This window comes from Saccopteryx bilineata, chromosome 3, assembly GCF_036850765.1.
Source record: "Saccopteryx bilineata isolate mSacBil1 chromosome 3, mSacBil1_pri_phased_curated, whole genome shotgun sequence".
In the NCBI taxonomy this organism is placed as follows: Eukaryota; Metazoa; Chordata; class Mammalia; order Chiroptera; family Emballonuridae; genus Saccopteryx; species Saccopteryx bilineata.
This window is the reverse complement of record NC_089492.1, coordinates 60,931,890-60,958,807: the sequence shown is the minus strand read 5'-3', so window position 1 is coordinate 60,958,807 and position 26,918 is coordinate 60,931,890. Positions and strand designations below refer to the sequence as shown.

Here is a 26,918-nt window from a genome sequence, read left to right as displayed (position 1 = left end):
CTTCATTATAATTCAATATATTTTTTAGTTTTGTAAAAATGTTTATCTATTACATTTATAATCAGTGACCTCAAAACAAAACATCTTAGGCCATGACTACACTTACAACTCATACTTCAAAACTTCTAGTAGGGTGTCAGGAGAAACAGTAATTTATTGAACACCTGAATCTGATACTCAATAAATTATCTTTTCCTACTCTCCAAACTGATGATTTTTATAATTACTGGGCTAATTTAACTGCAAATCTTCAAGTCAGTAATATTAATTAAAAAGAAGACATGTAAATGACCTTCTGAAAAGGACTTATCTCTTAATTTGCCCACAAATGAGCACTTGTGATGCCTTCTTAATCAATACCAGGAAGCTGGCTAGAATTAATGCCAGGCCTCCCAGTTTCAGTCACTTTTAAAAGCACTTAAGAAAAAAAAAGAAAATAAATAAAAGCACTTAGGATCACCACATGCAGACTCTTCCAGGCCAGCCCTATATTTTCCTTTAATTTACCTGACCTGTTAGGTAGTGAGTGAACTTAAGTAGTGGTCCCCAACCTTTTTTGGGCCACAAACTGGTTTAATGTCAGAAAATATTTTCACGGACCGGCCTTTAGTGTGGGACGGATAAATGTATCATGTAACTGAGACAAGCGTCAAGAGTGAGTCTTAGATGGATGTAACAGAGGGAATCTGGTCATTTTTTAAAAATAAAACATTGTTCAGACTTAAATATAAATAAAACAGAAATAATGTAAGTTATTTATTCTTTCTTTGCGGACCGGTGCCAAATGGCCCACAGACTGGTACCGGTCCATGGCCCGGGGGTTGAGGACCACTGAATTTAAGGCCTTTTATAGGTTTGGCCCGAATAACTGGCAAGTTTCATTACTTTAGTCATTGACCAAAAGCTTTGGGAAATGTCAGCCTTTCCTATGCTATTGTTTAATATAATAATAAGATCATTAGTATTTTCTTTTGCTGAGAAAAGGACCTCTCCATAAAGTGGTAGGAGGCTGATGTGGAGGTAAATGAATGAATACCTCTATATCTAGAAGAACTTTGGAGATTGTTCCTCACCATCTTTCTTCTTGAATTAGATGTAACAAAAATGGTGGCTAGCAAGTTTCTAAGAACTGACACTTACAGGCATAATGCCTCTTATGGGGAGGTCTGAGTCTAAAGTCAGCATGTAAGGTGAAAATTAAGATAATATATTGCAAAATACCCCCGGCATGCCTTAATTTGCACAGAAAGGCCACTACTAATACTCCTTTTTATAAGGCACATTCCTGTAACTCTTCCCTTCAGCCGAGCCCTTCATTAACTCTTTTTCTTTCTCAAGGAAGTTGTTGACTGTGTTTTTTGGCACATTTTAACAATCATTTAACTAACTTATTAATAGTTAGAGAGCTCCTTCAAATGATTGGCATGTTCTTTCGGTAGGTTTTACCAATAGGCATAGACCATTTCAGGCTTGAGTATCTCCATTCCCGGATAAAATAAGTGACCCAGTGTGGGAACTGTCAGGGTGAACTTAGCAGAGGGCAATCAGTGCTTGCATCAGAAGAGTGCACTGGAACCAAGAGGTGAGGATGATGAGACTGCACCCCTGGCCACCACTGCATCATCTTCACATGAAATCTCAGTGCTTGAATTATTCACTCAACAGCACCACTGTAGAAAAAAAAGTCTAGGGTATGTATTTTATTTCTTTTTACAAAGGGAGAAGCAATGCAAAGTAGATAAATGGAAAAAACAAAAAAAGCAAAGCCACCACAATGAATTGTCCATTGCAAGTGAGGCATTCATAAGAAACTCCACCTGTCTGCAGACACAGCTGGATGAGACAGGGGTTTTGGACCTGCTTGGCTTTCACACATGGCCTCTTCACCTGTCTCGGCTGACGCAGTCCAGTGCTGATAAACCGATTAGATATTCCCAGTCCCAAACCTGATCACACCCCTGAAAACACCCATGGATTGGGTCTGATATTCTGAGTGTGACTCTCCCTTCAGCCACTCATTTTGTAGGTGTTCACAAGAGTTGGTAACTTCTCAGAGAAATGATATTCTCCTATGCAGAATGTGATGAAGGGTGTGGGCAGGACTGACTGGGAGGATGTGGATGGAGCTGCTGTAAATGACATATTTCCATCGCAGATGTCCCCACGAGAATAGCCCATGAAAGCAGCAAAGGGGCGGCCACATTTCAGAGCCTAATTACACATCTGTGAGACTATACTTTTTCAGATAATTCAGAGCCAAAGCCTTTCTGAAATCTGAAAATACGAATGTTGATTTATAATCTTTGATGACTGAATTCACAAGATTACTATGTTAAGTCTTATCATCTACTTAGACAGTTTCGTTTATTCTAACTCTCCGGATGTCGAGCTTGCTGGATGCGTAGATAAGAGCAAACACTCCTGAGCAGTGGGGGAGAAGAAGGTAATATGTTTACCCTGGTGTCCTTTTTGTTTTCTTCCATTTTGTGTTTCTTCCATACCTGAGGCAACTGTCAATAATGGATGTGTTCTTAGTCTTGGAGAGAACAGTCCAGGATTAAAAACTCCATTTGCCAGATATCAGTTGCCTGACCAGGGTAAATTATTTACCTTCTATCAACCTCCCATTTTCTTATCTCTGTAAGAGGAAAGACCATTTTCTTTGGGAGATGGATGTCAGGGTGAAATGAGCTGTCTCTGTGAACTTTCCTGATGCCCAGTGGACCTTCAAGCCCTTTCTCTGTTTATCAGCTCGAAGCCCCTTGTATTCAGAGACAGCGTTTTCTCCTTGAGGTCAAACCTCAGCTCCTAGTGTCAGAAGCCTTCAAAAAATTCTTTCCTCCATGGGATAGTAATTAAAGAGACTGTGATTAGTGTGGCACAATAAAAAAAAATCTGTATCTGGTGTTTGACAGTTCCCGGCACAGAGCTTCTAAAACCCTTGGGATTTCCTGAGTGATAGGAGTGGCTTCTGCTCTTCATAAAAGCCCCTTTTCACCTTTCCAGAGTCAGTGTATCTCAGGTGAGCCTTAACAGCACAGGGCCCTAGACAGCTCCCGGATGGGAGCTGGCTGCCTGAGGAACTAATCACATGAATGGAGGCTGGTCATTTCAGTCTAATACCTCTGGGGAGGGAAGGGGTTAAAATTGAGTTCAATCACCAATGGCCAAGGATTTAATCCATCATACCTACATAATAAAATATCCTTAGAAACTCTTGAGCACCCAGGCTCAGGAAGCTCTTCTGGGTTGGTGAGTACAGGAAAAAGGAGGATAGTATAACTGGATAGAGCATGGAAGCCCCTGGTCCCTATTCCAACCCCACTCCTTACTCTGTTCATTTCTTCCACGTGGCTGTTCCTGACTTGTATTTTTTAAAAATAAACCAATAATCACAATTACAGTGCTTTCCTGAATTCTGTGAGTTATTGAAACTGAGGAGGAGTAATGGAAAGCCCTGAGTTTACAGTAGTCTGGGCAGAAATGCAAGGAGCCCGGAAATCCCATTTACAGCTGGCGTGTGGAGTGGGGGCCGCCTGTGGGGCTGAGCCCTTAACCCATGGGGTCTGTGTTACCTCGGGGTAGTTTGTGCCAAAATTGAAACAAATAGTTGCACACCCAGTTGATGTCAGAAAATTAAATAATTGATTAATGACAGAAAAAAATGAATTACTTAAAAGACCAACATGTGCATTTAAATATAACTAATTCTTATTGAAATTAGAAAATTTCATGGTAAACATACACCTTGGGAGAAGAAAATACTTTCTAATTGACTCTCAGTTTCAAAGGCATTTCCTTTTCTGCTCTCAAAACTAAACACTGTCGTTGGTTGCAAGAGAGGAAACAAATATGTCACATCTTGTTTTTCCTCCCCTTAAGTTTCAGATGTATCTATTAGAAGTAGATCAACTATTAAGCTGAAGATTTTGAATCGAGTCTAAAAATGCAGAATGGATTCACCACCGAACTGAGGAAGCGAGGCTCAGGACTCCTCACTTGAATAGACTCCTGATTGCTGGAAGGTAAACCAGCTGGCAAAATCTCTGCATCCTAAACTGAGACAGTTGGAGGGAAAGGATGATATAAGACAGCAAAAAAGAAGCAGGAAACACACGAGGAGGAAGAGTAAGGAGTGTGAAGGTAAAAAGGATAGAAAATGAGAAAGAAGGGCTAGTTGGGAAGAGGGAGGGAGACGTTTTTAAGCCTGGAAAATGTGCTCTGCGCTTACAGGTACTGGTCTGCTCTGCTACACTCTGATGTAATCACTGTTGCTCTGTTACAGGCAAGAAAACTCTGGCTTCCAGACAACAGCATGTGGGGCAGGGACACAACTGAAAGCTCTTTCACACACCACCTCGGATCCATTACCAAATTCTTTCAGTTCTGCATTCCACTTCCTGGGGGATACTTTCCAAGATCCCAACTGGCTTGCAACTGTGGCCAGTTACATAATAGTGTTTATTCCTAAATGTATATACCTAGGATAAAGTCTAATTTATAAATTAGGCACAGTAAGACATTAGCAACAATAACTAATAATAAAATAGAACAATTATAGCAACATACCATAATACAAGTTATGTGGATGGCTTTGGGGCCATTATTAAGCAAAATAAGAGTTACCTGAACACAAGTACTGCAATACCAAGACCATTACTCTGATAACCCAGATGGCTAAGTGAGTACAGGATGGAGTGTTTACAGCATAGAGGTGCTAGACCAAAGGATAACTCGTGCCCAGGGCAGGACCCATGGGGCAGCCTGAGACATCAACAGGCTACTCAGAATGGTGTGCAATTTGAAACTTATGACATGTTTATTTCTGCAATTTTCCATTTAATATTTTTGGACTGTGGTTGACTGTGAGTAACTGAAACCACAGAAAGCTAATCTGTCTGTAAGGGGGACTTCTATATTTCAAATTTGATTTCTCTCTTGGCCACTGCCACCACCTTTCTGAAAGCCACCTTTATTTCTTCCTGGATGACCACAATCATGTCTCTATGGGTCCTCTTGCTTCTGTTCTTATCCCCTACAACAGTTACACCAATTGTTATCTGGTTATTCTCCTATGCTTAACTTTCCAGTGGGTTCCCATTACATTTAGACCAAAACTCAAATCCTTACTATGGCCTACCAGAGGTTCCTACAAAATCTTGCAATGGCCCAGCTGTCCAGACTCATGGCCTGCCCTTCTCACCTTGTTCATGGCATGTTAGTGACACACCACAGCATCCCTGCTGTTTTTGTACAAGCTGGACACGCTCCTATTTTGGGGGCCTGGCAGTCCCCAATAGCTTCTCATGGCTTGCGGCCTTCTTCCACTTAGGCCTCTTAGCTCTGCACTCCTATGAAGTCACTCTCTATTCCCTTATCCTGACTCTTTCCCCTTGCTATTACAACACAGCATGATGTTATACCATGTATTTATTTATTTATCTATCATGTCTTTTCTACTCGAACAAGAGCTCTATGAGAGCAGTTCCTTCCATAACCTTGTTATATGCACAGCACCTATAACACCTGGTACAAGGTAGATGCTCAATGAATTAGCTGAATAAATCTGTTTGTTGCCAAGGCTGATAAAAGAAAATGTTTAAAATAGTTGGAATTTATTTTGAAGATAATCTCTAAAAAATTATCTTATAAAAATGTAGAAAACGAACATTTCCCAGTAAACATTATGCTTTTGGCACAGTTATACCAAAATGATTTCTTGCCATACACACCTGACAAAACATTTTGATGACTGATGTCATGTGTGCAAAACCTCTCTAACTACTTAAAGAAAAATACAATATCAAAGCAAACTAATAATAAACCATGTCTCGTCATAAAGTATGTGAGGCTTTCAGTAGTTTAGTGAAAAATATAGTAGGGAGTTTCTAAAGGTAAAGAAATAAATCAAGTCCTAGTCATCAAAGTCTAATCCAAGGAGCAAGAGGTCTTAGTGTGGAAACCTATCACAGTTAAGGTCTTAGAAATTCACTGCCTGATGGTTCTAACAGAGATGAAAGCCTTTCACACGTAAGGCACTCTGTTACACTGCCACCATTATCTTACCCCAATCTAATCTTAGTCAAACAGATGAAACCTTGATTTTATTGCCTATAATATAGCTATCTCTAAATAAGCCAACACTTTTCCCTTCTCAAAGTATATATATATAACATATATATATACTTATATAACAAAGTATATATATATAACATATATATATATATATCATTAAAAATACTATAGACAGGCCCTGGCTGATTGGTTCAGTGGTAGAGCATCCAGTGGTAGAGCATCAGCCCACATGTGGATGTCCCAGGTTCGATTCCCAATCAGGGCACAAAGGAGAAGCACCTATCTGCTTCTCTACCCCTCTGACTCTCACTTCTATCTCTCTCTCTCTCTCTTCCCCTCCTGCAGCCATGGCTTGATTGGAGTGAGTTGGGCCCAGGTATTGAGGATGGCTCTATGGCCTCTCCCTCAGGTGCTAAGAAGAGCTCAGTTGCTGAGCAATGGAGCAATTCCCCAGATGGGCAGAGCATCGCCCGCTAGTGAGCTGGCTGGGTGGATCCCAGTCAGGGCGCATGCGGGAGTGTGTCTCTATGCCTCCTTTCCTCTCACTGAATATAAAAAATATTATAGATAAAAAATAAACAATAAAACTATGTAAGTTAATTGGTTGGACCCACCCAAACAACTACTGTGTAAAAAATTAAAACTTTCTGTAATAATTATGAATATATTTGTTACTTTCACAATAAGAGGGCTTAAGGAAATCAGATTCCAAGTTTGCATGCCTTGACTACAGATGCTTGTAATACATAAAGGAGAGAATCAAATGCAATTGTCTATTGCCATTCCAAAACCATGCTTCTAAAACTGTCAGGTAAAACAACACATGTTGTGAAGAGTGTTTTTCTACCCCCTTAGATGGCAAAACATGAGCCTGCTAAGCCTCTTTTGAGCTGTGTCAGTCTTCAATGTAATATTTTAAAAGTAGTTCATTCATGTGGATTTTCTTTTTATTGATTTTTTTTAATATTAAAAAAAAAACCCTGGGAAAAGCCAGAGTTATGGTTTAGTACAAATCCCTACCTATTAAATAGATAAATTTTTGGTTTTTATGATATACTTCTAGCATTTTATATTTTGCCTTTAATATTTGAAATAGAAGCTATGAAATTAACTTATCAAATAGTCACCTTTTTCCCCCTTTTCAAGAAAAAAAAGTAATTGACGTAAATAAAAAGTGAGATCAACCATCAATTTGAAAAGAGGAGTTTATAGACCAAACCAGATAGGCAAATAGAGAAAGAGTAAAAAGAAAAAAGGAGAAGGTATTTGATTTAGTTTTTATATTGATTTTATTGCTAACAATGAAGCACATAGAAAATCTTGACTAGTTTCTCATATGGAAAGCTAAACTCATTTAAAAAATTACTATTGGCATATGTGCTTCCAGAATAGGAATTATAATTGCAACTCTGATTTGCAAGGTTTCAGTTTGGTAGGAATCCTTGGAGAAGTTGATAAGTTAATGGAAACATTGAGAATAAATTTCAAAATATATCAAAAGTCGATTTTGGGGGGGGGGGTAGCACTCCAAAAATTAACAATCATAGGTTTTATTTTATTGTGTTTAAATTATGAGACACTCTATTTTATGGATTTTCTTATAACAGAAGTCATCCACTGGAGGCTCAGACTAGCTTCATTCACTTCTTCACAAATTCAAATATGAAGAGATTATTGTTACTGACTTAATTTCAATAGAGGAAAGAAGCGGAAAGAAGTTACACTAATAAAAATGGGATTTTATTTTAATCAGCTTCTTATGAAGAACTGGAAAGTTAACTCCTCATGCAGGATGAAAGAGATTATTCCCCCCCCCCCCGTGCCCATCTGGCATAGGACTAAAGATATATGGAAAATGATTTCTTCACCAAGAAATAAAGGACTTCACCATACTTTCTCATAGAGAAGTGCATTAGATGCAAAGGTGCTAATGGTCTCCAGAGAAGGTGCATCACCCTTCTCTGACAGTGCTCATTTGCATGCACACATTTAGCCCCAGTAGGAGGTGTGCATTCGGGGTCTCCCAGAGCAGAAATGCAGACATCCTCAGGTAAAAGCAGTTCTTCATAAACTCTATCACCTCATTCAAAACTCCAGTTGTCAGTTACAGCTTTCAGGATGACATCTTAAATCAAGAAAATGTCACACGTATACAGTAACTGGCCTAATCTTTTCTGTAAATTGCTGCCTGTGGTTTTCAAAATCGTAGTAAATTGCTGGCAATTGACAATGTGTCTCCCTGCACGGCTAACTCACTTCTGCACAGTTAACAAATAGGTCTTAAATTATTCATCAGATTCCCCAATGCCTAGGCTCTTCTGTCATTGATTTCAGGGACCAGTAGCCCGCTTGCCTTGTACACTAAAGTGAAATTCATACCATGCTCTCTGCACATAAGATTAATTGCATGCAGAAAGGAATAACTATGCTCTTTGTCTCAGTATCTCAGTTAATGGTGAGTGAAAACAACTCACTACATGATCAGCCCTTCTGCTGTCCTCTGCTCCCTGAAACAGGACAGAGAATCTTCTCAGACTGATACTTAAAATAGCTTTAATGCCCCCTGATTCTTCAAATATATAGAGGAAGTATTTTCTCTATTAATTTTATAATTATACGGAAAGAATAAAATGAATTATAGGTGCAAACTGAAACATTGGGTGGCCCATTTAGAAATTATACCATCAAACCATTGCTCATTGCTCTGGAAACAGGGTCAAATAAACTCCCCAGATAGTTAAACCAAATTGAATTTTTATTGCTAAAATAAGTGTGAGTTTAGAATATGTGTTCTGAAAGGGCTTCTTATCACCATTTCTCTTTCAGTAGCATATAAGGGATTTTGCAGGAAGAATATTTATTCTTTTTTGAAATAACCTTTTGATTTAGTACTGGTTCTAAGCTGAATAGTGAAGTTGTGCAGTGAGGAGTCTTATAGTTGAGAAGCACATTTGTATATTTACATTCAGGGAAATTAACTCCAGATCACTTCAAAAGGATCTCAGCCTTGTTATTTTCTCCTGTGTCTGAACAGATGTTTCTAGGCCAGTGGAAGCTGTGGTCTGTAATGCGCTCTCTAGAGCAGTCCCCATGGGACTACCTCCCAAGGGTACTACTGGCTTTGGCTCCAATGCAGGTAAACCCATGGAGCTCTCTCTCTGTAATTAAAGCGAAAGATCTTCAGATGCTAAGATTAGCTGATGTTATGCAGGTGGGTCAAATCTAATCACATGAGACCTTAAAAGCAGTGAACCTTGCTTGGGACGGCAGCACGAAAGGAACTTGACTGACACTGACAGCTTTGAAGCTGGAGAAGGGGATGTGGGTGATGTCTAGAGGATGCAAAAGGGAAGGAAGCAGATTCTCCCCTAGAGCCTCCAGAACAGAACACCCATGATTGTATTTTACTTTTCCAGTTATTGAGTGGCTCTAATTGATATATAACATTGTATTAGCTTTGGGTGAACATAATGATTTAATACAGGTATATGTTGTGAAATAATCACTGCAATGAGGTTAGCTAACACTCACCACCTCACAGTATAAAAACTTTTTCTTGTGATGAGAACTTTTAACATCTTCTCTCTTAGCAACTTTGAAATATACAATACAGTACCGTGAACGACAGTCACCATGCTGTATATTATGTTGCCAGAACTTATTCATCTTATAGCTGAAGTCTTTATCTTTCAACCACCTTCAGCTACTTTGCCTATAACCCACGCCCCATCTCTAGCAATCACCAGTGTGCTCTCTATATCTATGAATTCACTGGCTCTGGCCAGCTAGCTCAGCAGTAGAGCGTTGGCCCGTCATGGGAAGTCCCAGTTCGATTCCCAGCCAGGGGCCAGGGCACACAGGAGAAGAGCCCATCTGCTTCTTCACCCTTCCCCTTCTCCTTTCTCTCTATCTCGCTCTTCTCCTCCCGCAGCCAAGGCTTCATTGGGGCAAAGTTGGCCCGGGCACTGTGGATGGATCCATGGCCTCTGCCTCAGGCACTAGAATGGCTCTGATTGCAGCGGAGCATCATGCTGAGTGGATCTTGGTCGGTCGCATATGGGAGTCTGTGCCCGTTTCTCATTTCAGAAAAATACAACAACAACAACAACAACAAAACCCACCTTGGATATTTTACATTATGCTGCAATGAACTTGGAGGTGCAGATATCTTTTCAAGATAGTGATTTTATTGCTTTTAAGTAAATGCTAGATCATATGGTAGTTCTTTTTTAAATTTTTTGAAGAACCTCCATATTGTTTTCGATAGTGGCTGACAACTTGATTTTAACCCACTGAGACTCAATTTCTGACCTAGAGAAGAAGTGTAAGATTTGTATTCCTTAAGTCACTAAGTTTGGGCCTGCTTCTCATCTGAAATAGCTCTTAAGCAGCCTTTCCAGAAGTTCTGCACATTCTTCTGCTTATATCTCAAAGACTAGCACTTAGGTGACCATACCTACCCATATAGAGGCAAAGAAATAGTTTTTTAGCACTTCTACATCAAATGAAAGCAGGAATTTCCCATGACTCTTGACCGGGAAAAGGGGTGAATAGATAATGGAAGTTATCCAGAAACTTCTGCCATTGTCTGTTTAAAGAAGAAATAATTAGATGATATAACTGAGCACCTAGAAAATTAGAATAGTGATCTTATAGAAAGTGAACTTCCATTTGTAAATTAATTTGACAGATGGATATCCTTTGTTTCTTAAGTTAGCTAAATTTCATTCAACTTTTGTCCCTACCAATCTAATTTTAATTTTGGAAATATGCTTTTCAAGATTCTATATTTCTAGGAAATTAAGACCTACTAATATTCAGATTCCATAAATTACATCTCAGAAAACTTGAGTCAAACCAACTCTTATAAGAATAAAGTAGAATTATTTTTTTAATGCTCTCATTTGTTTCTTCAGCTTCATTTGTTATTTGATTCTGAGATATTACAGCTGGTTTCTACGCAGGTTGAAAATCCCCAGTAAAAAAGCCAACCTTTCAGGGAGTCTAGACAGCTGTGTGTTTCAATATTCTGATTTTAATACATAAGTGCATTGATAATTCCTGTAAACACAAGTGAATGCTGCATTGTTGTTGTACTTCTCTTGTTATTCCTGAGTCAGAAAACAGGCTAAGGAGGATCAATACTGAGGACTCCCAAGGGGCAGAAGAGATACAAGCTCATTGCTGACCAGACACATGGTTATTTTCATGCCTCGCTTCTTTTTCATTCTGCCACCTTGTTCCTCTGTTCAGTGTCTGTACTGGGACCAGCCTTGTCTGGGCACTCTTTGCCATAGGCATATTTTCTGTCTGTCCTTCTCTGTCATTCCTCAGATCCCAAACAGCCCTGCTGGTGGTAGATGTAACTTGTAAGAAGTTTCATTCCAAAGGGCCTCTCATTACAAAGATTTCTGAACTGTCATTCTGTTAGCACCTCCCTGCAAGAATAGAAAGCAAAACATATCTCCTTACTTCTCATCTTCGACACTCAACTTTGGGTCAATCATTTTCATTTTTCACATCTTTCATTATGTATCTCATTTGATTTCCTCATTATTCTGCTTGCTCTGCATTCTCAAGCTTACCCTGAGTCAGGAATCCAGAACTCTTGTGTTAAGGTAGCTAATAGTACAACATTGGACATCCAGTGGCTATGGCAATGAACCAAATCAGAGCTGGATGCATAGGGCCATCTATGTTCAAGACTCTAACCTAGATCAGTCTGAAGCTTTAGGCCCATAATTCCTCATGCTGTGAAAGCATGTGGCTCAGAAAGAAATACTCTGTGCAAGAACTTTTTAGATATAATTATTGTTATTTGTGATCCCCCCTCCCACAGGCTACATAGCAAATTTTTATACAAAGCATTTAAATGAGTTGTGTTTGCCTCTGACAGTGTTGCTAAGTAACTGTTATTGTAGGCTCCTCTGTTCCTGCAGGACCCTTCAAATTAATGTTCATTGGTTATAATTTGACCGCACGATGTCATTTTATTTTATAAAGCCACACAATGTTATATGCTGCTATTCTGATTTAAAAAGTAAATTAATGCAACTAAACATGTTTACCAGGCTCTCTTTTATAACCTGAGAACCAGTGCAAATGTCACTTGAGATTCTTAATCACCAGGCTTGAACTCTTAATTGATACTTCACAACAAAAACATTATGTCTTCAGAACAAAATAATTAACATCACAACAAGAAAAACCAACATCTTAAAGGCATTTACTCATGTTCTATTTGTTCTACACATTGTTCTTCTAAAATGATCTTATGTTAACTGACTTCATAAAAAACTTGGTAGAAGCATCTTTAAATTGTCTTTAAAAAACACTGCAAAGTGTTAGAATATTAGCTATAAAAGATTGGTTTCTCTGCAACAACAAAATTTTCTTAAAATTAATGTTTACATAGAAATTCAGTGGCTATCGTCTGCTCAGAATGGCTTCATTTATGTAAGCAGTGGCTTCATAAACTTATATCTACTGGACTAATTAAAAATAAATATTGTTTTATCTTTTTGTTTCTTTTCTTCTTTTTTTAGGTGAGAGGAGGAGAGATACTGAGGCAGACTCCTGCATGTACCTGAACAGGATCCACCAGGTAACTCCCATTTTGGGCCAATGCTCAAGTACCAAGGTATTTTTAGTGCCTGAGTCTGATGTATTCAGACCAACTGAGCTATCTTCAGTGCCCGGGGCCATGCTCCAACAAGCCACTAGCTGTGGGAGGGGGAAAGGGACAGAAGGGGGCGAGAGAGGAGGGGAGAAGCAGAAGGTTGCTTCTCCTGTGTGCCCTGATTGGACCAGAATGTCCATATACTGAGCCATACTCCATCCACTCAGCCACTGGCCAGGGCCTAAAAATTGTTTTATCAAACTTTGTGAAAGAATTAGCCATATTTGGAGATTGTCATATCAGCAAAGGCCACTAGCAGTAGCTGGAAGAGACAAAGGCCAGCATGAGCTCATGAGCTCTGCAACCTCCAACATTAGCTTAATATTGGCTATGTGAGAACGTGACTACTTCTTGTTTTGTTTCGCAAGGGGGTGAAGTCAGGAGAAGGGAAGATAGAGAGGTATGCAAACTTCTCAACCATGGTCAGCTTTGGTGAGGAGGAGCAGATTTGAAATGACCTGAGACTAATTTTTATTGACCAAAGATGTTACAGAATCAGTTCACAATGTAATAGAAAACAGGTACAGAAAATGGTTGGAAGACAGTTAATTCAAAGTAATAAAACCATTTCATGATTATAATCCAATGAATTGAGACAAGAAACTATATATATATATGTATGTGTGTGTGTGTGTGTGTGTGTGTGTGTGTGTGTGTATATATATATATAAATAAAACGTTCGCCTTTCTTTAAAAATTGATCTCAGGCAGGACTTCCAGTCAAGATAGCAGAATAAGTAAATACTATGGGTACCTCCTCCCTCAACCACATTAAATTACAGCTAAATTATAGAACAATCATCACTGAGAATCACTGGAGGATGAGCTGAACAAGTCTTATTACTAAGGATATAAAGAAGAAGCCAGGTTGAGACTAGTAGAACAGGAGGCTCCACCCCCACAGTGTGGTGACCAAGAATCCGGAAGGATATTCTGGCTTTGGAGGTCTCCCTGAGGAGTGAGGGGTCCCAACTGCACACCTGGCCCTCCAGCTCAAGACACCAGTGCTTGGAAGAAGAGTCCCCACAGCATCTGGCTGTGAAAACCAGTGGGGATTGCATCTGAAAGAGATGAAGTTCTGCTGGAGACTGAGGCATCCCCTTAAAAGGCGCAAGCACAAATTCATTGCTCACAAACTCACTCATTTTGTGCTCCTGCACAGGGGCAGCAGCTCGAGAAATGCCAGGAACAGATGGGGAAGAACTAAATAGACTAGCTTCAGGTGAAATATGGTGGGACATCTCTCTCTAGGACAGAACTGCTGGCAGGTGCCACTCTACATTTGTTAAATTTTCCTCCCACCCAGCCAGCAGGTGCACATGGGCACCAGAGCTTTGTTCTCCATTAACCTCACTAACCCTTTTCACACCACCCTGGTGATACCCTGGTGAGACCCCCCCCCCCCCGCCACTCTACTGGCACATCCAACCTGAAACTCTTGCAGTGGATTTTTGACACAATTCGTCTGTCTCAGCTGATGTTACAGACTTTCTTAAAATCTCTCAAAGGTCCAAAAATATTGGACAAGCAGCAGCTGGCTTTGGCATGCCTTGTACCTCTTGCTTGGTGGACCTAAGCCCAGCACAAGTAGCAACCAGTCACCTCAACTTGCATTGTATCCCCCAACAGGTGTCCCCAAACCTGGCATAAGTGGTGACCAATCTTGTTTTGAAATGTACCTTCAACTAAGTGGCCATAATCTTGACACAAGTAGCAGTTGGCCTCGGCTCACATCTTGATGCCAATAAAGGGTCCCAAGCCCAGCTTTAGTGGGCACTGATCTCAGTTCACAGCATGGTCTCTCCAAAGTGTCTCTAAACACAGCACAAACAGTAACCAATTCAAGATCACTTTGTAGGTCCTACCAGGTGACCTGAAGCTGGGCACAAGGAGCAGCTGACCTCAACAGGCACCCCTCCCTAGCTGTCACAGAACCAACACACCGGTGGTCAGCTGCAATGTACACCAGGACACCACCCAAACAACTTTACAAACAGCACACCTGAAGGGTGAACTCAGATAGCAGTAGAGTCCCACTGAATTGACTCAATGATTTGGGTGCAGGCACTGAAACTCATCCACTGCAGTCACAGCCAGCCCTCACAATTCGTTAGCCTGAAGGTCAATCCCACCCACTGATATAATAACAGCAAGTAAGGCTCAACTACAATAGGAGGGCACACACAACCCAAACAACAAATACCCCTGTAGTACCTGGTTCAGGTGAACAAGGAGACTACATCATTGAGCCCTACGGGAAACCCTGCCAATATGGGGAGACGTATCAGCTCTAACAAATACATAGAAACAAATACAGAGAAGCAGCCAAAAAGGGACAAAGAAAAATGTCCCAAGTGAAAGAATAAGACAAAATCCATAAAAACAAAACAAAACAGAGACAAGCAATCTACTCTACACAGAGTTCAAAACACTGTTTATAAGGATGCTCAATCAACTTAGGGAAAGAACAGGTTAACTCAGTGAGAACTGTAATAAAGAGATAGAAAACAAAAAAAATTGTTTTTCATTGATTTGAGAGGGGGAGAATGATTGAGAGAGAGAAAATCATCAACTCATCATTTCACTTAGTTGTGCACTTGTTGATTATTTATCATACATGCCCTGATTAGGGGTTGAACCCACAACCTTGGCACCCCAGGATGAGGTTCTATTCACTGACCCATGAACCAGTCATAAATGAAGAACACAATCACTGAAATGAAGAATACATTAGAGGGAATTAACATCAGATTAGATAAGCAGAAAATCACAGCAGCTATCTGGAAGACACCCAGTGAAAAACACCCATAGGAATCACAAAAAGAAAAATAATTTAAAAAAATTGAAGACAGTTTAAGGGACATCTGGAACAACATCAAGTGAAACAACATCCGCATCACAGTGGTACCAGGAGAAGAGAGAAAGCAAGGGATTGAGGACTTACTTGAAATAATAACTGAAAACTTCCCTAACCTAGTGAAGGAAATAGATATATACATCCAGAAAGCACAGAGAGTTCCAAACAAGATAAACTCAAAGAGGCCCACACCAAGACACATAATAATTAAAATATCAAAGGTTAAAACACAGAGAGACTCTAAAAAGCAGCTAGAAAAAAAAGTGGTTAGTTTATTTACAGACAAGTTAACTCCCATAAGACTGTCAGCTGATTTCTCCACAGAAACTTTGCAGGCCAGAAGGGATTGGCACAAAATGTTCAAAGTGATGAAAGTCAAAGACCTATAGCCAAGACTACTCTATCCAGCAAGGCTATCATTTAGAATCACAAGGCAGATAAAGAGTTTCCCAGACAAGAAAAAGCTAAAGGTTTTTATGTCCACTAAACTAGTATTACAAGAAATGTTAAAAGGACTTCTTGAAAAAAGATTTAAAATAAATAATTAAGAAAATATAGAAAAAAAATATTCACTGACAAAGGCAAATACTTAGTAAAAGCAGCAGATCAACCAACTATAAATCTAGTATGAAGGCTTAAAAAGTAGAAAGATTATGGTGTAGTTACAAATATAAATTAAAGGATATACACAAACACATACAACAAAGAATTAAAATAAACATAAACGTGGAAGTTGTGAGTAAAAATTGTAGTAATTTTAGAATGTGTTCAAACTTAACCATTCATCAACTTAAAATAAGACTGCTTAGTATATAGGAAGCACATAGTAACCACAAATCAAAAATCTACAAAAAATACAGAGAAAGAAATCTGAACACAACACTATCAAGAGTCATAAGTATACAAGAGAGCAAGAGAATAAGAAACCACGCTAAGGGAAATATGTCAGAAAAAGACAGAAACCATATGATTTCGTTTCTATGCAGAATCTAAAAAACAAAACAAAATCATAGCTATAGAGAACAAATAGACAATTGTCAGATTTGGGGGGAGGGGATAGAGGGAATGAATGAGTGAAAAAGGTGAAGGTAATAAGACATACAAATGGCCAGTTATAAAAATAGTCACAGGGATATAAAGTTCAGCATACAAAATATAGTCAATAGTATTTTAATAACTGTATGGTATCAAATGGGTTCTGGACTTATTGATGATCACTTTGTAACTTATATAAAGGTTTAATCACTATGTTGTGCACCTGAAACTAAGATAATAGTATATGTCAACTGTAATTGAAAAATGAATGCTCAGGAAAATATCAACAGGATGCAAGGAGGTCAAGGACCAAAAGCCCAGGTACAGAAGGGGTTGTCTTTGTGGATGTAAAGTCACCCACAAAGGTGGTGCCAGAGTTACGCGAAGGAGGCAGACAACTGCAGAGGAATGATGGGTGCTGTCTCCAAACAGCACTTCCAGGTTCTCAGCTGGGCCGCCTACTCCCTCTGCTGTCCTACACTTCTGTGTGTGATGACCCTTCTTCCTCTTTTAGAGTTTTACCTGCTGCTCCTTGCCCCAGGTCATGTGTAGCCTGCCCACCTTGCACTTTATCTCTTGCCCATGATGCCCAGCCCTCAGAACCAGCTATCAGATGGGAATAGCTGTGGCAGCAAATGGGCACTTGTAGCATCAGGGTGCATGAGCGTAGGATCGCAGAGGGATCCCCTGGGTGCAGCCTCAGCGAAGGGCACTGCCTGCCCCCTGCCTGCTCTCAGGAACCTCCTCCCATACCAGTTGTTTCACCTGTGAAATAAAGGCTCTGTGCTGGGTGAGAGGGAGCTAGGTCCAGCATGGGCATCGTTCCCCCAGTAAAGGATGGGGAAGAGCACCTGTTGGTGACATCCAGAGGGCCCCATGAGAACTGCCTGGCGATTGGCTAGTGGTGCAGTGGTGAGATAGCAGGAGGTGGTGTGACACACTGGGCCGCTGGGAGCCCTGGCTGGAGATAAACACCAGCCACAGACCAAGGGATACATAGGGCAGAGAGGTGCTTTTCCTCCGAAAGTGCTGTTGCACCATCGGCCCTCTAACTTGGACCCCCCAAGCAGACCACTTGTGTGGGTGTCCGCCTCCACGCTCCACGCTTTCTCAGTCTGTGCACCAGCACCTGGCGCCTCCGGGAGTAGCGCCCTGCAGTTGGCCGGCCCAGCTGTTAGGCCCACTCTGCCAGGGGCAGTTGGGCAACCGCAATCTGAGCACAAGGGAGCCTCACCCAGCCAGGGAGGACTGCTCCCGGGCCTGGCATTGTAACCTGGCCCCGTCTCAGTTGGCAGAGTCCCTGGACACCCTGTTGGGCTTGAGATCTCTGACTCAGGGTCCCTGACTCTTAATTCCACACTCAGAAAGGGCAGCCACCAACCACCACTCTCACACCTGTCAGCTTTGGACCACAGCCAGACCCCAGAACCGAGGCCTCCACCTTGGACGATCTGATCTGCAGAGGGCAGCTGCTGACTCACACAGAGAGTGACTTGGACCTCTGCCCACCTTCATACAAACTCTCTGTGGACTCCACATAGATAGTCAAGGGCAGCCACAGACCAGTAGTCAGAGCATCTTGTGCTCTCATTTACCTAAGAACCTCCAACCAAGATCTCACCCTTGAACTTCAAGCACAGCAAAAGTTAATCACTGATGCACACCAAGATTCCCGTGGCTTTACGCAAGCCCAGGACGCTACATCTAATCTTATTGCAGTTGAATCTACTCTATAAAAGAAGGCAGCCACCAACCAACAATTAGCATCCCATGGTTGTCTGTACAACTTTGGGTTCTCCATCCAAGCTCTTCACCTAAGATGCCCCACTGAGCGAAGGACCAACATCCACCAACCAAGAGTTCCCTAGCTATCTCTCAGTGGGGGAAACTGAAACCCAAGGGCTCTGCTTTAGTGTCTCCAGAGGGCAAAGGGCAGCTTCTGACCGAGTGCCTGGGACACCCACCCACCTAAGCTATCTATGGGCAAGCCCCCACTCAGCAAAGGCAGTCTAGGACTCATAATCAAAGGCCTACAAACCCTCTCCGCCTGTGGACCTTAAAGCCAAGGTCTCTGCTGTTGACCCCCTGTCGGGAAACAGCAACGACCATCTGCTCTCAGAACCCCTCCCTTTCTTTGCAGTCCCCAGTTGTATTACCTCTGAAAAAAAAGAGTCAATCAGTCCAGCAGTGTGAGTCACATGGCCCCATGCCCACCTGTACACTTTCTATCCCAGTTTCTGCACCTGACTGCATACTGCATGAAGAGCAATCCTCAGCTTGCCTGCACAAAGCCACGGATGCTGGCCCGCCTTCATTCTCTCATACCATGGTTTCCAAACTGGGTTCTTTGCTCAGCCAAGGGAAACCTCTGGCCCACAGGGAGAGCCATCATATCTCCGTGCCCCTGCAGACCCCCATCCAGGCACTGGGGCTTTGACTGTCCATGCAGCAAAGGACCCTCCCAGACTTCCAAGATTCCACAGAAGTTGTACGGAGGAGAGTGGCCTCACAAAGTCCCCCATCACCTCCTAGCTACCTTGGCCTTGTCCGTGTCTCCTGGGTGGTGTCCAACTACCAGATAAGGGAAGAACCAGTCCGAGTGGCTCCTCCAGCCCAACCAGGAAACGGGGCCGGAATAACAGCCTAAACCAAAATGAGGGGGCATCTTGATGCAGACATGAGAAAGCTTAGGCCACAAGCCCAGGCGGAAATCTTTCTTCCTGTGCAGGGGCCAGGTCAGGGGCTGATTGTGAAGGTCCAGGTTGCTGCCTCTGTGAGAGGTGGGCTCTGAAGTGTCAGCATTGCACGGCCTGGTGCCAAGGCCTGGCCAGCGACTTGGAGGCGTTCAGAGTACAGTCCTCCACGAGTCACTCTGCCACAGTGCTGGTGGGTTGCGGCCTGAAGACCTTTGGCCTGGGACCAACTTCAGCCTGAGGTCCTGGTGGCATGTCATTTGGGGAGCCTTGTTCTTCCAGAGAGTTCTCTTGTTCAGAGGGAGCAAAAGATGCTGTACCTTAGAACAGGAGACTGACTGCAAGTTGGAAGAGCTGTCCATAGAAATGCAACTCATAGGTAAAGCTTTGACAGAATTTGAAGGAGCTTAACTTTATAAAAACATCTTTTAACATAATCAGGGAAAAGAAGAACAGTCTCTCCAAAAAAAGTGAACCAAGGATACACTCCGTAATCTAAGAAGAAAATCAAATGTTGAAAACCCAGCTTGTTAACTTGGCAACACAGGAAGGACACGAATTAAAGAACTTGCAAGAGGACCAGGCGCCCTTGACAGGCATGAGATGACAGGGCGGTGGAGACTGGGAGCAAGTTCCTGAGGATACCCGATCCCTGAGCGGAGAGGTGTGCCTGGCTGAGGGATCCAGGCTAAGGATATATCCTCCGCCCCAGAGTGGGTTATGGAAGCATTACAAGGACAGGCCCTGCACTGCAGAGCTTCTGTGGCAAGATGCAGGGTCTCCTAAAAGCTTTTGCTGTGTGGGTCATGTTTCCACAGGACACAGGGGTAATGTTCCCACACACGCCCACCCCACAAGGGCACAGAAGGGAGCGGGGGCGGAATGTGGGTCACTTCCTGAGGTGGAAGTGACATTAGTTTCATATGATATATATGAATTTTAAATGTATTGGAATGCAAAAAAAAATGTCAGACATATTTTCATTACAAGAAGAATAAACTCTCAAATACAAATAGCAACAACATATTTCTGTCTATAGTCAATTATATTTGCACAGATAGGCTTTGTTCAATACAGTGACTCTAATTATTTGACAATAAATAGAGCTACTGTTGACAAAATAATATTTTCATCTGCTCTTCTGAAAACAAACAAACAAATTATTTGAATCCCTAACAGAAGGCCGTAAGAGTAACACAAATTTCTGATGAAAAGCTCCTACTGCCACCAGGCTGCAACAATTAGTGGTTTACTGTGCTTTCTGTACGTCATGGGACTATAATGGAGCTGCAAGTTAGATTTTCAGAGCAAAGGTTTTCAAAATGCTTGTATTTAATAAAACTTATGGGAAATATAACACTAAGTTTAAACTTGCTTATAATTTTTGTTGCTATGGAAAAGAAGCTATCTGTGAAATGATGGGCTCACCATTCAAAAAAGATCACAGAGGATACAGTGTTCAGAATTTGTGTTCACTTAGACCCCTTCCAAAGGAAAGATAGGGGTTGTCTTTTGGAGTAAGAAACTCGTAACCGTATTTATGTTGCCTTGTTATTTTTTTTAAAAGACTAAAATTGCATTATTTTGGAAAAGGATTGGGTAGGAACCAAATACAATATTTTTTTCCCGAGAAGTGGGATTACTGGGTCAAAAGGCAGTCCATTTTTAATTATTTTATTTAGAAATTAAATTTAATGGGGTGACATTGATCAACACAAATTTTTACATTTACACATTTTAGTCTCATTTAGATTTAATACCTGGAAGCAGATTATGATAGTTGCTCCTTTATTAGTCCTTAATAACTGGATAGCTACCACGACCATCTCCCCCAGTCAATATTACAAAAGCATTATTTCACATGGTAGGATAAATACGTTCTAGTACAATTCAGAATCTGTAGTATGTTTTATTATTCTAGTGAACTGAAAGACTACGCATTTTTCAAAGTGTCTCATGCTATTTCTGTATCACTTATTAACACTTTATTCTTGAATAAAGATGCTTGACACCTAGCTGCAGACCTCCGTAAACATCACAGTTTGAAATTCCTTTTGAAAAATGTCCATGTAGAAAAAAATCAAATGAAAAGATAAATGTAAGTTTAAAACTCATTACTAGATTTAGTTTTATTTGTTTCAATAAAAGAAGTATACTACACATCATCGATTTAGTTTGAAACTGCCATCAGAAAAAATTCTTTAAGACACAAAAATATATAGGATGTTTATGAAAATAACAGATGGATAGTGTACAGCTCAGGGGAGCTGAGAGTTCTGCTTCCTACATGATTACTCCTGTAGAGCACTCTGAATTGATGGTCTGAAAGTTTCTTCCTTGAAAGGGCCTTCCTGAAGCCACAGTTACTGGAGAAATCTGACCTTGAAGGAAAATGAATCTTGACCAGGAAAGAGCATTTCCCCAGTAAGTGCAGAGGAACAATTCTCGCTAGGTAACAAGAATAATCTTTGAAATAGAATTATGTCACTAGCTCTGTCTGGCTGTGCAGGTGAAATATTCAACTGTATTCTTGCAAGAGAAGAGCCACCTCATAAACAATGGTGTCAATTTGAGTCAAAAGAGGACAAAAAGTGCTATTATTGCCATTTGAGGAAATGGTTTAACATTAAGAATCAAAATAACCACAAATCAGGTCACTATGGAAAAAATGCAGTCTTGAAAACATGGCAAAGTAGCAAGGGCAGGAAGGCTTTCCTCCTGTGTGAAGGCAATGTCAAGGTGCTGGGCAGAGCCGGAAGTCAGTGAGGTCCATCACTTCCCTCCCCTCGCCCGTGCCGGGAAGTTTTTAGACGGCCTCTAATCAAAGCTCATGATTAATATAAGGTACATCTTCCTATAATTTCTTTACATTCTGTTTTATGTCTGTTATGCTCATGGATAGCCATACACATTCTGAATTCTATGTGTATGTGACACACTAAAAATTCTCTAGGATCACTAATGTGTAAGTTCCACACATCTTTCCAGGAAAATCAATTGGCCTAGAGTTTCTACAATTTGAAGTAAAAAAAAAAACCCAAAACAAAACAAACAAACAAAAAACATGCCATAAGACAACAGCATAATTCTTTGGGATTAAAAAAATGAGTAGAACTTGAATCCTCAATATAATTTACTCTTCGGTACCCATAAATGTAGCAAATAAGTTGGGTTTTCATATACTTACATTCTGAATGTATTCCTAGGAAGAAAAAAAAAATGATTTCCAGCCTTGTAACTTCCAAAGAAGCAGCAATAACTTATTAATTGTGCCCTGGGTGATCTTAAAGTGTGGCATAAAAAACAGCCTTAGAGACTTCTAACGACGCATAAAGTCCTCCCAGGGAGAGCAGCCGGGACACTAGGGGAATCTAGCTGTGGAAGTATTTTAGAAAAGCTATTTACAAGTTAAAGGAAAGGATTTAATTAAGACTGTGAAGTTAATATGCAGGTTAGGGTCCCATCACAAGGGACTGTTACCTATTTTTTTAAACAAATCACTCAGTCCCGCATTATTCCCTTTCACAGCTCTTGCGTGGAATCTATGTCTTAAGGGTTTTCAGGATGAAGCTTAAGATTGCTGTTAAATTATTTCAATAATAATAAAGATGATGCCTGACCAGGCGGTGGCGCAGTGAATAGAGTGTCGGACTGGGATGTGGAGGACCCATGTTTGAGACATGAGGTCACCAGTTTGAGCGCGGGCTCATCTTGTTTGAGCAAAGCTCACCAGCTTGGACCCAAGGTCGCTGGCTCAAGCAAGGGGTTACTCGGTTTGCTGTAGCCCCACGGTCAAGGCACATATGAAAAAGCAATCAATGAACAACTAAGGTGTCGCAACGAAAAACTGATGATTGATGCTTCTCATCTATCTGTTCCTGTCTGTCCCTATCTATCCCTCTCTCTGACTCTCTCTGTCTCTGTAAAATATAATAATAATAAAAAATAAAGATGATGATGTTGATGGCAATAAGAACCACCATGTACTGAAACCTCACAATATGCCACGACCCTAAAATTAATGCTATGGTTTTCCTCATTATGCAGAAACGGACAGTGAGGCTGGACAGTGAGGCTCCAGTGGATTACATAAGTAATCTTCGGTTACCTACCCATAGTCATCCTGTCTCCACCATACATGTATATACCCCTAAAACAATACAGCCACTTTACCCACATTCAGGAAATGAATCAGGACACTCAGGACCACTGTAACAAATACACGAGGAAGAGCAGGTTGGCAGATGAGAATAGCAAAGGGAAAATCGGGAGGCTATGATCAAGAAACCCTGTAATAGGCACACATGTGATTATTCATGCCTGTGAGGATGTGCACTTGCTGTTAATAGGAATGGTTTGGTAGTGCCTGCCTTTGGAATAACACCCAAATGCATAGAGGGGTTGTAGAAATCAACCTGAATCCAGTTTTTGGAGAAAGATTCATTGTTTTAGAATCAGTATTTTGGGCAAAAATCAAGGTATAAGAAGACTTTTATTAATGTGTCCAGGTGGATGATTTTAAGTAATGTCTTCATCAACTAGAAGGCGATGAGAGAGCTCCAGAAAGTTATTATATTTACCCACTCAAATGGACAAGGAATTTCTTATGACACCCAACCTGGGCGGGTGGCAGAAGTGCTTGTGTTTGTCAGGGGTCCTTAACTCTGCTCTATTTTTCAGAATAGATTTTCTACAGCTTAGAACTGAGACAAAACTGGTTAACAAGGGAAATGTTACCAGCCTTTGAGACTGTAAATAGAGGGAGAACATCAGAAAATCTTTAGGATGTTCCTTTGGAAGTTATCTATCCTTTTAATGACCTAGAATACTTGATTGACTGCTTCATGACATTTTAATGGATAATAAAATAAGTAACCAGGACTACTATATCCATTTTTTATAATCTTATACCCAGAAAAATGAGAGAAAAAAGCCCCTTTCACATGCACATTGAGATCAGAAAAACAATTTATAAAAGTAACTTGGAGCAGAGAAGGAAAATCAGACTTGCATGGAGCAAATGAATGGCATTATTATTGTTATTATTATTCATTTTTTATAACATCACAGGGTTGTTTGAGTTTACCTGAGTTTCCACATGTGATATGCTTAAAACAATGCTAAAATCCCAACAATCATATTTATTATCCTTATTGGCAAAGCTGGTACTATTTTTATATTTCAGAGACTCGGGGGTTAAATGATTTGCCTGATGGCCCATAGTTCATAAGTGCTAAAGACAACATTTGACAAAGAGTTATGATATGAAATTCAGTCTTCTTTTAACACATTATGATGCCTATTCCACAGGACAAATTCCTCTGTCTAATTTATTCCAAATCAGTTTATATGGAAGAAAATAAAAGAGACTTTCTACCCAGTGAAATGAAATTATGATTTAAACTGACTGTTCAAATCACAAGATACAAAATGCTATCTGTTGAAAAGTGTTACACTTAACTTATCATGCATAATTATATTATTCATAAGATTTGCATTTTAAAATTGCTTTCTAATCTGCATGTTGCAGAAGATAACTGGGCACTGATTTGAGTATTTTTTTCTGCCTTAGAAATTAGTGGTATAATATGATTAATAGCATAAATATTAAAGATATATATTAGAAATGGTAAGAACTCAGTATTAGATATGTCATTTCTGGTTCCTTGTATATTTGCCAATGTCAGAAAACAATGACAAGTTCTAATTATAAAGTTATAATGTGGAACAATGAATGGCCACCTTTGGAAGTTCTGGAGAAAATTGTTTAGAGATTTTTGCTGCTTGACTAAATCAAAAAAATCTTTGTTACCATATGGACTTCAATGAAGCCTAACAATTCTAATTGTATTTTGTTGGTCAAGGCAGATTTTCTAAGGTCAAAATCACAAATGCTAGTAGAAGACCATTATATTACCTGGAAAACTTGAGACTATCTTAAAACAATAGAATAAATTAGCACAAAAGAAGTTCACAATGAAAAATCTAGAAAAATAATTATAGCTTTCTTTTTCTTTTGTAATTATACTGTTGAGTATCTTCTCTACAATGCATACAAGTGAAAATCATACTGGTTTGTGAGAAAGATGTTTAAGAAACACAACTAGAAACTTAACCCAAGATGCTTTTACATTTGAGTGGCAATCAAAAGACAGTTCTGCAGGGTCATAATGGAAATCATGGGGTCTAGACAGACAGAAATAATATATGTATCATGATTGACTAAGATAACTAACTCTCTGTCTAATCAAAATTTCAAAATAAGGATCATGATCCTTATGTACTTAGTTGTTAGTAAATGTATATTCCACTTCAGTATATATAGATGGATTTTATTCTTTCTCAAACACTTAAAAAAAAGAATCAATATTCAAGCAGAGTCTTGCTATTCATATCTGTTACTTAACATCTTATTTTATTTATTTTCTCAGCTTAAAAAGAATATTCAAAACCATTTTTCATTTAACATTTGGTGCTTTGGTCATGATGACGTTAGGTCTTTTTAAAGGGAATGTGAGGCTACGCCGAAAGCTGAGTTCGACTGTATCTTACCAGACTAAACCAGACACTCATTGTTTGGGAGTTCCATTACATTAACATCCTTCCAAGATCATTCCTTCCTGAATGGCATCCAAACTCATTTTTTATTAGTATTCCATTTGTAATGTTACTTATTCTCTCTCTCTCTCTCTCTCTCTCTCTTTCTCTCTCTCTCTGTGAGAGAGAGACACACAGTATATATATGCACATACACATAATACATAGTATTTGAGTTTACCTGAGTTACCACATGTGATATGCTTAAAACAATGCTAAAATCCCAACAATCATTTTACTATCCTTATTGGCAAAGCTGGTACTATTTTTATATTTCAGAGACTCGGGGGTTAAATGATTTGCCTAATGGCCCATAGTTCTTAAGTGCTAAAGACAACATTTGACACACACACAGTATATATATGCACATACACACACACAGTATATATATGCACATACACATAATACATAGTCATAATAATTATTGATTAGTGTACTCCTTTTAAAGTGTATTTTAAAAGAACGATTAACTTACCTTAGAGAGCCCGCCTACTTCCAAATAAAAGCAGATAATGAACACATTCCAGGTGACCCAGAGGGCAGTCCATACTGTATACTAGAGAGAAAGGGGGAGGGCAGGGAGAAAGAGAAGAAAAATGTAGAGATGAAAGGCATGTATACTAAACCAATCGATAACAAAATGTCAACAAGTCTAAATCTTCTGGGAAGAAACAGGGTGTGCTCAGAAAAGAGTGCTCCTTCTCAGGTCCCCTAGGATCTCTAGAAATTAAAAATCCAATAGTTTCTACTTCTTTCAGTAGATGCCAATAAAGCTAGACTTATGTTTAAAGTGCTTTGCTGGCTTGCAGATATGGGTTAAATCCAAGCGCTGACTTGATTTCTATTTTATGAGTATTAGCTTTTCTAGAGAATGTAATTATGCAAGTTTTTGGTGGCTATTTACCTATGTATTTATATAATTTTAGTTATAATATTAAATTGTCAAGTTTTTAGGAATGTTAGTCAATACCCATCATGTCCA

General features: G+C 40.0%; 1 protein-coding gene across 2 annotated transcripts in view; it reads right to left on the bottom strand.

Annotated features, from left to right (window-relative positions):
* Window positions 1–26,918, bottom strand: part of NKAIN3 (sodium/potassium transporting ATPase interacting 3) — a 636,992-nt gene that overhangs the window by 280,206 nt on the left and 329,868 nt on the right. For both annotated transcript variants that reach the window (XM_066266203.1, XM_066266204.1), the window contains exon 3: window positions 26,412–26,492. In XM_066266203.1, coding sequence (XP_066122300.1) covers window positions 26,412–26,492 — 81 coding nt within the window. The remainder of the gene's footprint in view (window positions 1–26,411; window positions 26,493–26,918) is intronic.